Here is a 12894-nt window from a genome sequence, read left to right on the forward strand (position 1 = left end):
CGCAAATACGGCACGATTAAAGCTCACTGAGTAACATGTTATATTTAATTAGTTTATTCTGTACAAAAATCAAAGTGTAAAAATAGTAAACTTGATTTATGGGCGATTAGGGGTAAGAAGACCTGGAAATGGGGAAAACAGCCTTGATAGACCAATCTGTTGATATCAGCAGCGTTTTAATTCTGGATATCAGGTAACCATAAATACGTTTCTTCTTCAGACTTCAAGGTGTTTTAGTCGGACAACCTTTGCTGCAATGCAACGCAACAAAATCTAGGACACATCTTGACAAAGTTTTAAACAGCTGCCACTGAGATAGCCTATTGGAGTTGTGTGAATAAATGTATTTTCCATGATATCGAACAATTCCTCTAAGTTGTTACTTATCGTGGCTCAAGAGTTGGGGAGTTCGCCTTGTAATCTGAAGATTGCCGGTTCGAGCCCCGGCTTGGACAGTCTCGGTCGTTGTGTCCTTGGGCAAGACACTTCACCCGTTGCCTACTGGTGGTGGTCAGAGGGCCCGGTGGTGCCAGTGTCCGGCAGCCTCGCCTCTGTCAGTGCGCCCCAGGGTGGCTGTGGCTACAACGTAGCTTGCCATCACCAGTGTGTGAATGTGTGCGTGAATGGGTGGATGACTGGATATGTAAAGCGCTTTGGGGTCCTTAGGGACTAGTAAGGCGCTATGCAAATACAGGCCATTTACCATTTATTCATTTACTCACCGATTAATCATTTACTCTATAGCTTATTCCAAACAGCTGATAAAATAAAAAAAATCCTCCACGACATTTATAATTTAACACATTATAACACGTTATACCAGACTGAACATAGTATGATTTAGATATTAAATTAAAAAGCCCTCAAGACCTATATTTTTGTTAATAGTTTATCATAGTTTATTTTTCAGATATATAGACTCACGTTTGGTCTTTAGCGGCTGCACTGCACATTACTGCTGCAGTTTCAGCAAACACCACCTGGGACCCAAAAGATTATGATGTTATGGCAGAATGAGCACACTAAGAAAAATGGCACTCGCACAGAGGCCGATGCATTTTGAAGAATTGCCAATGAAGAGCAAGGTAATCTGTTTATGGAGGCAGTGGCAGAATTTATGTTTTCATTATTCAGGGATACCTGTCAATACGTTAAATTTGTCCGCAGCACGTGTCCTTCAGTTTCTCTGTCTGCATGCCTATACATCTTTTCTTTTTCTTAGTCAAGGAGATTGATATTGATAATGAAAAACAGTCCAAATATATCTGAGCAGTCCTTATACTTTCCCAACAAGTAAAGTTGACTTAATCCACACAGAAATGAAAGTTTACTATCTATGCCACACATTTCCTTGCAAATATAAAACCTCAATAAAAGCCTTTTAACAGTAACAATAACACAGAGTATATTATATTTCTTGAATATATTCTTGTCTTGGTCATGCATTCACAATGAGGCAGGTCATTACACTAGATCGTTTTTGGAAGTATCATCAACAAGCAAAACAGATTCTCAAAGAACAGAACATTTCCAACTTGCTACAGACAAGATCGCAGAGCCCAACAGAAACATTAAAATGGTATATAAAAAAAAGAACAGAAACAAACCCATTTTTTACAGTACAAAAATTGGCACAGTATTAGTAAACCAGCGGTGCTGTGTCTTGTTGTTTTCAGAAAGCCTGTCGATTCATCGACCTACGAGCAGAAAACCCTGAAGAGAAAAAAAGTCAGACGGACAGACAGACAGGCAGGCAGACAGACAGACAGACAGAAAGAGCAACAGGGACATGGAAATAGAGATGTTACAGTCATTACTCATCCAGCAAGCAGGGGCTTTGATGGCCGAATGTGAAATTCAAGTGACAATCCACACAGGAACCATCGTCTGTGATGCATTTTGTTGGTGGTTAATGAGCCATAGTGGCTATGTAGGGCCCTTGTTTTGCTCTTATGGCAAGGGTATATGAAGTGTCTAATCTTGAATATGCACAAATAACGCTGGAAACAAAAACAGAAATGGAGCAGAGCCACTCGCTTTCACTCTAATCCTGTTAGTTTAAATGCTCTTCTTCACAGGTTTCTATGGTTACCTGCTCTGTTTTCATCTGAAGCTAGTGATGACAACACAGTGTTGTTGCCAGCAACTACAGGTTGCAGATTGAAGTTGACTTACAAATGTTTCTGAGATAAAGCTGCTCTTGTAGTTGCAATATTGAAATAAATATGAATGGGCTTTTCCACAGTGGTAATTGGTCCTGATTTTACTGTACGGATGTGAATGAGTGAATGATCAATAAAGAAATAACTGATATGAATCCTTTCCTGTTTTTTTATTTGTTTGTTTTTTTGATGATGGAATACATTTTTCTATATTTTCTTAATATTAAATAAAGAACTGATTTTCACAAAGCCTTTCCTCATGATTAATTAGAAGTTACCATGAATTCACAGTGAATCATCAGTCATTTATTTTACCCATGAAAAATATTTTACCAAAGAAAAGATTCTTCTGACTTTTACTGACATTTCAGAACAGTTTTGTAACATACTAAATATGAAAAGAAAAAAAAATACTGGAAATGTAGAACACTTACTCATCTGAGTCCTTTTTGCTCTCCTCAATGTAGGCTATGGACTCTGAACGAATTCGGTTGGTGACCTCGTAGGTGCGCAGGGTGACACCAAAGATGTCTTCATGATAGCGATTCTCATCCTAACGACAACAGATTGGTAGCGAGACAAAGCTGAGTAACTGTTTACCAGGTGTGTGTGTGTTTGGTAGCATAACAATACTTTTTCTTTAGCAGGCTGTAGATATACCTTTTAAAATGGGATTCTATGGGAAAGGACCATGACAAGCAAGCTAGCCAAAGACGCTGGCTACCATGATGTCATCCATCAATTTCTGAAGTCATGTTTTGAAACATAAAGACGAGTAATTTGAAGCCAGGTGTGACGACAGATGGGCGGGTCTGAATGTGAAACTGCATACGCACTGGCTAATCACTTATCAATCACAGGTCATTAGCCAATGAGCAAACATCAGATAACCCTTCTTTCTGGTCATAGTATGACCAATATTGACAAAATGGACCTGCAGTGGCAAAAACACCAATACAACATGGTAACATATGGTTACACTTTAAAGCCAAAATGCTAAAAAAAACAAGAGGTAAGGTTTCAAAACAGGACCTCACATACCAGTGGGTAATTGGGCTTATGTCCATCTCCATATACAGTCCTTAAACAACATTACCTTTGCAATGATGGATAGCATCTTACATTTAGTATTTTCACAGCTGATCGGGTATTTTAACTAACTCTAGAATCTCCCTTACATTAAGTTTACTTCACGGTTCAGTAGGGTATAATGGAGCATGAACATGAACATAACAGGGATGATATTCCAGAGAGAACTTCGCCACTCTTACCCGAAGCTTACTGATGAAGAAGCCAGCATCCTCCAGGCTCATGTTGCCCTGCTGCTTGATGATTTGCTGGACAGTCTTGAGAACATCTCCTGCCATTGTCACATCCCCACACACATAGATGTGTCCGCCCTCCTGCCTCAGGCACTGGTACACCATCTCTGACAGATGCTCGCGCAGTACATCCTGTACATATTTCTGACAGAGAGGCAGTGAAGAAATGATGAGTGTGCATGGAGAAGTGAAGCGTGAAAAAAGCAGAAAAGGAAACAATGTGAAAAACTGAGTCAGGACACTACACACAGAATAAAGTAAAATTTGCAAACTGCCACCTAAAGACTGAAATCTGCAGGAACAAAGCAACCTCAGAGTAAGAAAAATTATGCTCTGTGGATTTTGTTCTTCTTTTCAAATCCATGTATTGACTGTCACTGGTGAAAGTAACAGAACTGTAAACAAAACAAGAATCAATCACAACAACAAAGGAAGCATAGAGCATAAAGAGAACAAAGACAAATATATATATGAAAATGCATCAGCACAATGGCAGTGGTAAGTGAAAATACACTATATCTACAGAAGTATTTATCCAGCCATCTCAAATTCGTGAATTTATTTCTAACTAAACAAGCCAGAGACAGATGTTACAAGCGACTTCCTTCCTGTTTAGTGCTTGTACCTTTGGTTTGCCAGGCTCTCTGGAATAGGCTGTGTAGAGCTCCTTAAACACCCCTTTATTCTTGGCCTGTATGGTCTCCTCCTTGTAGATGTGGTCCATCTCAGACTGCCGACAACCAAACACCAGTATCATTGGGCAGGATTTCATCCCTTGAAGATAAGAGGTAAGACTTACTTTGTTGCTCTGGATGGAAATGCAGAAATGATATCCAGAGTACAAGTGTCAAAATTACATTATCACTTTAATTTGAAGAATAAATCTATAAGCATGCAGCACTGAAAATGCATTGCAAAGTCTTTTTATAAGTTGGTGAAAAGTAACTCTCTAAGGATTGAGGGAGAAGAAAATTCCAACCGTTTTGTTCAAGGTCATATAGTCTTTGTTGCCAGAAGCTTCTGAATGGGGCAATCCCTGTTCCTGGACCCACAAGGATGCAAGGTGCTTGGTTGTCCTTGGGAAGCTGGAATGATGGTGCACTAAAATGCCACACGCACAAACAACATCCAACAAATTACCACGGAGCCTATAAAATGTAATAAAGGAATAACAGAGTTTTTTTTGGAAGCATAGTTTGATGTCAAGATTCCCCTGATCCTTTCATTGCCTCTAAAACTCCCTAATTGGCACATTTATTTTGTTTATTCACTGTAAACTTATAAATTATACAAAGAACACTCCTGGTAAGATAAAAATGAGTCGTTTTACACAAAAAGATAAAAGGTACTAATTAGAGAACTTTAACAGCAAATATTTCTGTTATGTCTTTTCAGTTTTAGTCTTAGGGAATGAATAGATGGTCATATTAGCTCTATATCATGCCTGCAGACAAGAGAGTGGGACCAATCTTGGCAAATTAGCTTTTTTTTTCAAACTTTGTCAAACATCACCTTTCACATGTTATGAAATGATATGTCTGGAGTCCCCGCATTTCCTTACATTTTGTTTCCAAGGAGCCAGACTTTCTTGTATTTTTTTAATCTGGTCTTGAAGAATAGTTCTCCAGGATTTCTAAAGGTCTTTCAAAGCTTTTCTTTGAACATTGGCTGCATAAAATAGTATCTTTGTACCAACAAGATGATTCTCAAAGGGCTATTAGACAAAAAATTGGCATATCTCTGCACGAAATAGTGTGTCCATAAACATTTAGAGGAAGTAGAGGACAAAAGAAGATCAAAATCTCATCAACAAAATGATCAACAACAGCTGGTGTGATTATGCGAACGTGCACCCGGTCAAATCCTCCTGCTCACCGGACCTGGAGTACCTGATGGTTAAGTGCCGGCCATTCTGGCTACCGAGGGAATTTACAGCAGTGATTATTACGGCTGTTTACATTCCCCCACAAGCCGACACTGACCGAGCACTCAGGGAACTGTACAGCGCGATCAGCAGGGAGGAAACCGCACACCCAGAGGCGGCGTTTATCACGACCGGGGACTTTAATAAGGGTAACCTGAAGAAAGTCTCACCAAAACTCCACCAACACATCCATTTCAACACTCGTGGAGACCGGCTTCTTGACCACTGCTACACCTCTTTCCGGGATGCGTACAAAGCCCTCCCCCGCGCCCCATTCGGCCAATCAGATCACCGCTCCATCCTGCTTCTACCCGCCTACAGGCAGAAGCTGAAACAGGAAGCTCCAACCCTGAGGGCGGTGCATCGTTGGTCGGACCAATCGGAGTCTACGCTGCGGGACTGTTTTGATCACGCGGACTGGGAAATGTTTCACGTGGCTGCTAAAGACATCGATGAATACACAGACTCAGTCTGTGGATTTATCAGAAAATGCGTGGAAGATGTCGTCCCATCCGGAACAGTTAAATCCTTCCCAAATCAAAAACCCTGGATTAACGGAGATGTTCGCACGGCGCTAGCGGCACGGAGCACCGCTTTTGCCTCCGCGAACACATCGGACTACAAACACGCACATTACCAACTCCGGAAGACGATCAAAGCAGCCAAACGTGAGTACAGGGACAGGGTGGAGCAACAGTTTGACAACCCTCGGAGTATGTGGCAGGGACTAAACACGATCACAGACTTTAGAGGGAAAACCAGCACACCGCAGACCACGGCCTCTCTGTGTGAGGATCTAAACGTATTCTACGCTAGATTCGACACAGCGAACACCAGGAGACCGGACAGTGTGCGCACCGCGGATGACGTCAGTGCGCACACTGTGTCTGAGGAGGATGTGCGGAGGTACTTCAGGAGAGTGAACCCACGCAAAGCTACTGGTCCGGACGGGATTCCCGGCCGCGTCCTCAAGTCATGCGCGGCTCAGCTGGCTGGAGTGTTTACACATATCTTCAACCTTTCCCTCTCTCTGTCTGTAGTCCCAGCCTGCTTCAAAATGGCCACCATCGTCCCTGTACCCAAATCCTCCACCATCTCATCATTGAACGACTGGCGACCTGTAGCCCTGACCCCCATCGTGAGCAAATGCTTCGAGAAGCTGGTCAGGGACTTCATCTGCTCCGCACTACCCGACTCACTGGACCCTCTACAGTTCGCATACCGCCACAACAGGTCCACTGACGATGCCATAGCCCTGACACTCCATGCTGCCCTGTCACACCTGGAGAAGAGAGACACGTATGTGAGAATGCTGTTTGTAGATTACAGCTCAGCATTCAACACCATCGTTCCCTCGAAGCTGGACAGGAAACTGCAGGATCTAGGACTGAGCAGCTCCCTCTGCAGCTGGATCCTTAACTTCCTGTCTGACAGACGCCAAGTGGTCAGACTGGGCAGCACCACCTCATCCCCCATCACACTGAACACTGGTGCTCCACAGGGGTGTGTACTGAGCCCTCTCCTGTACTCACTCTACACCTACGACTGCACGGCCACTAACAACTCCAACATCATTGTGAAGTTTGCGGACGACACTACAGTGGTGGGTCTTATCACCAACGGTGATGAGACGGCCTACAGGGAGGAGGTCAGCGCCCTGACCCACTGGTGCCAAGACAACCATCTCACCCTCAACGTCGCAAAGACAAAGGAGCTGATAGTGGACTTCCGGAGGTGCAGAGGAGTACACACCCCCATCACCATCAACGGCGCCGCTGTGGAGAGAGTGAGCAGCTTCCGCTTCCTTGGTGTACATCTGGCTGAGGATCTTACGTGGTCAGTACACATAAACAAGACAGTGAAGAAGGCGCAGCAGCGCCTCTTCTTTCTCAGGAGACTGAAAAGATTCGGCATGAGCCCCCGCATCCTCAGGACCTTCTATCGCTGTGCCATTGAGAGCATCCTCACTGGATGCATCACCACCTGGTATGGCAACACCACCGCTTACAACCGCAAAGCTCTCCAGAGAGTAGTGCGGTGTGCTGAACGGATAATTGGAGGTGAGCTTCCCTCCCTCCAAGACATCTACAGGAAGCGGTGCCTGAGGAAAGCGGGGAGGATCATCAAGGACTCCAGTCACCCCAGCCATAAACTCTTCAGACTACTTCCATCAGGAAGGAGGTTCTGCAGCATCCGGTCCCGTACCAGCAGACTGAGAGACAGCTTTTTCCACCAGGCCATCAGACTGCTGAACACGTCATAGACACCTCACCCTCACTACTGGAACTTCAACATTATGCACTCCATACTGTACATTAATGCCACTGTTTTGCACATACCTACCTCTGTATATTTTATATTTTATATATCTTATTTTATTGTTTACTCTATTTCATTTGTAAAACATGTATATACACACTCACACACACACACACACACACACACACGTAGAAAAACATATTTAGTACACACATTCAGTAATGTATATACCTTTATATATGGTACATATATTTATTACTTTTTAGATTAACCATTTTTATATTTTGCTTGTTGCACGTTATTGTATTTTGCACAACTCTGTTGCTTGTGAAGCTTGCACACAAGAATTTCACTCGCATGTACTGTACCAGTGTACCTGCACATGTGATGTGACAATAAAGGTGATTTGATTTGATTTGATTTGATTTGATTTGTATTTATAAGAAATAAGAAATGTAATAAGAAATGCATTTCAGCCAGTGTTGGTGGGGATCTTGTCAAAATGAATGGAATTATACATGTAGAAATGTACGGTGAGGTTTACCATCTGGAAAGTTTCTGGGTCTATTGTCATGCTGAAAAATGAAGCTGTTACCAATCAAGCGAACTGTCAATGCAGTAAAAACACACCTGGATGCAAAACACACTCAAAAAACACCACCAGTCATGGACTGGCCTCCCCAGAGAACGGACCTCAAAATTCTTGACGCAGTGTGGGATCATCTTGACAGACATCATCACAAAAAGTGGGTAACATCCAAAGAAGAGCTTTGAATGTCCTATAAGAAGCCCGTGGAACTATTCCAGAAGAATATTCAACGAAATGACAAAAGGCTTACTTAAAAAAGATTCCTACCAAATACTGACTTTTAAGCCTTTTAGACTTGTACCTGATATACCAACTTATATACTGTTTAGTTTGTATGTTTGCATGCTTCAGTAAATTGTTGCACCTACTTTCCATTCTCTTAGCAAAATATAACAAAATAAAGGGTTGGCTCAAGACTTTTACAAATTACTATAGATTAGATTGCATTGCCTTAAAATTTCTTGTAAAAACACTTTGATATTTACCCCCGGACAAAGCACGGCACCATCTCCCCCTTCTCTATCCTGTTGAGCCACGATGAACACACTCCATGATGGATTGGTCCCTCTCCATCTGAAAGAGATGATTACCGAGCAAGCACTTTACCTTTTTCTCTCCCCTCTGCCTCCCACTCTTTTTAAGCGTACAAACTAACAGGAAAAGAGTGGTCCTAACATGTGTTCAAGGCTATAGCCATCTTCCCCTCTCCCTCACGCTCTTTCTCTAAAGGGAAATTACAGTAATTCAGCTGTTGCTTATACAATCATAGTAATATGTTCACATAAGTGCACATTACAGGTGGGAGAAGATAGCAGTTAAAAGGTATAGTAATGTTTACGGACTACTTTACAGGCTGAGATTATATACTGCCAAAGTGGTGCTAAAAACAACACTTAAATCGTGCCCTAAATAATGCCTCATGCCTAAATAATGCAGTGAAGTAGACTGAAGTATACTGTTTGTGCTTGTGGCCATATTTATAAACAGAATATGTAAAATCTTTCTCCCAATGCGTGTTTCTGGTTTTTACAGCTTTGTTTTGGCTGCCTTGTAAAGCAGACTTACATTCTAAGATAACTTCCAATCAATTTTCTTGTAGCTTCGGAGGGTTTTCAGAGAGTCTGAGTCATTTTTCTTTTTTAATCCTTGCAGTAGCCTTGAAGGAGCTATGGCACAGTGCCTTTTATCCATGGCACAGACTTAACTTAACCAAAATATATACTGGGCCTGCACTGGTTTGAGAAATGTCTAGTATGTCTAGTATTTTAAAATACATGATCACTGAAAAAGATGTTTAAATATTAACTATACTTTCTAGTTAAATGAAGAAAAAATAAACCAGTGACTGCAATATATTTATTACCCTGATATCTGTATAATTTACATTTTTGACATGTTGATAAAACCCACACGCATAATACTTACTTCAGACTATCAAAAGTCTTCTGAGTAGACTAAAATTAACCTCTCCAGGCAGCTGAGAAGACCTAAGCATCTGAAGCTACGCCTACACAGCTTTTAAATCCTTGGACAGGAATTAGAGCAGTTCTTCAACTGGAAAAAACTCCAAATTAGTACAAGGGCCCTACCTCTGGTGCGATAGGAGACCACAGCCACTGTGAGATGGATCTCCCCTGGGTGCAGGTCTGGAGAGGAGCTGATAGAATAGTAGCGAGGCTGCAGAAGAGGCAGCTGGGTTAGCAGCAAAGTGGAGGGCATCTGGATAGAAGGAAACTCTTCTAGCACCTCCACCAGTGTGGGATTGTTGTACCACTTCCACTCCTCATACTCCTGCAAGCCCTGGAGTGTCACAGAGAAAGGCAATGTGGTACAAAGGTATCGGCTGACATTTCTTTTATATAGTTTTAGTCATGGTAAGTTATTGAATTATTGTCGTTCAGACTAAGAAATCAATGCAACTCCCACAGCAACTGAAAAAAAGAGGATAGTTTCCTCTTTTGGATCTGTAAACATTTCTGACTCAGGAGCAGGAGGCAGCCACAAGCAGAGCTATTCGCCATTCACTGCCCAACTGTTTCTGTGTGTCATCGCTGACATTTGGATGTGAGGAAAGTAGAGCACTGCCATCAGGCTAAAAAACCTTTGATATGTTACCAACTTTTGCTTTGTTCTCAAGCTGCTAATGAGCGACAAAATGCCCATTGAGAACCCACTGGTGTGGTCCACAATATGAGCTTAAAAGACAGTTTGAAGCACCTAATGCATAATTAGCAAAACTCTAACACCATAAGCGCTTTGGGGCCTGGGCTTTTCAACCTTGATAAACAGAAGGGGGCGTGGGACTGTACAGATATGAGAAGCTGATAGATTTGTCTAATTAACTTTTTTAAAGAAGAGAATAAGCCAGACGTGGCAACATGTCTGCTTTGTATTGCTTGGACATGACAAGCAAGAAGAGAAATGCTTAAAAAAAACCCCAAAAACAAAATTATTCCTGTAAGGAATGAACTTGAGATTTAACTCATTAAAACATGTTCTGCAGTGCTGTTTCTACTGTACAATTTCTTCTTTCTGAATTCAGAAGCCTACCATCTTTCCCTCTTGCTTTGGTGACAATAATTCTGTGTATGAGCATATGAGTCACTGCTTGGCCTCATCCAGCCTTTTCCACACATTGACAAAAATGGAGAGTGAATAGTGGGAGGCACTGCAAGGGGGAATGGCTCTGGGTTAGAACTATCAACGGCTTTAATTTGGCGCCAGCTAACTCCTACTGTACGTACTCTTGGTGCAAAGAGCACCAAATCAGCTATGAGACACATAAAACTATCTGCCATATTCTCATATTTTGAAACACAGGGAATGTGTTGTTACTGTTGAAGCTTAAGCACATGGTGACTTTTTATAGAACAGTTCTTGGAAAAGTGATCTAAAAATATGCATACATTTTCATCTCAGATTGGAAATGGGAGAACATATCTTTGGATACAGCCTACATGCACACATCGGAAATCCCTTATGTGTTTGGTCACAAAACAAGTTCAAGCACTCAGCACTGCTGCAGCTCAGCCATTTGAAAGGTCAGTGTAAATGGTAACATTGAAAACTAAGTGAATTTACCTTACTGAGGATCTCTAGTTTCTTTTTTTGTTTGTCATTGGTTGCTAGAGCAGCAAACTGCTGGAGCAGCACAGGGCTCGGTGGAGTGGTGATATCCAGGAAGTACTGGAAAGCCTGGTAGATGGTGCAGGGAGGGATACGGGTCTCATTTGTCCAGTTACTGATTACACCTGCAGAAAATTATGTGGTTAAAGTTGAGTTAATTCATATGATGTACTAGTTTTTTGTATGTGTAACATGAAAGAAAAAACTGAGGTAACAAACTATAAGAGCACTGTGTGTGTGTGTGTGTGTGTGTGTGTGTGTGTGTGTGTGTGTGTGTGCAGTTTTTTTGCTGGCTTGTTTTTTGGGAGGTTTTTGCTGCAAAAGTTCTTAGCAATGCTGTTTTCCTGCTACTTGATCTAATGCCAGACAATTTTGTGGAATTTGTTGACTGGGAATGAACTAGCTTGAGAATCAGTATCAAACCAGTCAGAAGATCAGAAGCATTTCTCTGTGTGATAAGCATTTGCTAACACATACACAACTCCCTTGGATATCTTGTCTAGTTGGCTGTAATTAGCAAAGTACAACCAAAATGCAAGCAGCAGTACGGAACATGTGATCCTCGTATTGAAAGAAAATTAGATACAGTGAGAGTTGTTAACAACAAGGGCTTGAATTGTGGAGATGAATTCTGAATAAGCACTAATCTTGTGTTTAACAAATGTCTTGCATCACAGTCACAGAGAAAATCACAGTTAAGTCACCCGGTGTCACCACAACTGTTTGCCAATATGCAGTTCACTGAAAAATTTCTGGGCATGGATATCCATGAAGTGTGACTTCATGATGTCTGCTGTGGCTTCTTATTTACATTTGGATTTTGACAACCTGCCCAGATTTTAAAATGCCATTCTCGTGATTGCATGCCTACTGTATTCGCAAAGTAGCATGACTTTGCTAATACCCACCTAGGGCAGTGTTTCTCTCCTCCAAGAACTCCACTTTGACGATTTGATTGACAGGTGGAGCATCCTCCAGTTTTTCTATGAGAGCTGTTACCAGGTCCTCATGGTTGCCAGGGAAGATGCCCAGATGGTCGCCAGGCTTGTAGCGCAGGCTGTCGTGGTTGTTTGTGTGTAACCGCACAAATATGGTGGAGCGACTATGAAAGGGATCAGAGATTTAGGAAATAACATTGCACCATTTTCAGTCTGTTCCATTTAGTTAAAATGTCACTGTAAACAATGAATGAGTTGGACACCAGAAGAATCCATTAGACGTTAGTTTACGATTTTGAGAAAATGTACAAATATGCGACAAAGTGTTTTAGTCTGAAAAGTGTTTCACGTGTAAATGCATACTTACTTTGATTTTGGACTTTGTAAATTTTGAGATTCAAGCATCTTTGCTCCATAAACTTTCTTCTTGTGAATGCTGTATAATGCTGTTGGCAGACATAAATAATACATTATTTATGGATTGATCAACAGACCTGTTCTTCTTGGAAAAAAATATTTCTTTGATTTCTTTCTGGGAGAGATCGATAAGAAGCTTTATGTACAGACACTCCCA

General features: G+C 41.7%; 1 protein-coding gene across 1 annotated transcript in view; it reads right to left on the reverse strand.

Moving 5' to 3' along the window:
• Nucleotides 1-737: 737 nt before the first annotated feature.
• The window catches only part of nos1 (nitric oxide synthase 1 (neuronal)), a 44200-nt gene continuing 32043 nt past the window's right edge, over nt 738-12894 (reverse strand). Inside the window, exons 20-29 of the mRNA XM_013276860.3 lie at nt 12688-12766; nt 12291-12484; nt 11338-11507; nt 9846-10056; nt 8742-8829; nt 4464-4585; nt 4110-4258; nt 3434-3628; nt 2597-2715; nt 738-1713 (exon numbers count right to left, since the gene is read on the reverse strand). Of these exons, the coding sequence (XP_013132314.1) occupies nt 1698-1713; nt 2597-2715; nt 3434-3628; nt 4110-4258; nt 4464-4585; nt 8742-8829; nt 9846-10056; nt 11338-11507; nt 12291-12484; nt 12688-12766 (1343 nt within the window). The 3' untranslated portion in view covers nt 738-1697. The remainder of the gene's footprint in view (nt 1714-2596; nt 2716-3433; nt 3629-4109; nt 4259-4463; nt 4586-8741; nt 8830-9845; nt 10057-11337; nt 11508-12290; nt 12485-12687; nt 12767-12894) is intronic.

Source organism: Oreochromis niloticus, linkage group LG12, assembly GCF_001858045.2.
Source record: "Oreochromis niloticus isolate F11D_XX linkage group LG12, O_niloticus_UMD_NMBU, whole genome shotgun sequence".
NCBI classification, from domain to species: Eukaryota; Metazoa; Chordata; class Actinopteri; order Cichliformes; family Cichlidae; genus Oreochromis; species Oreochromis niloticus.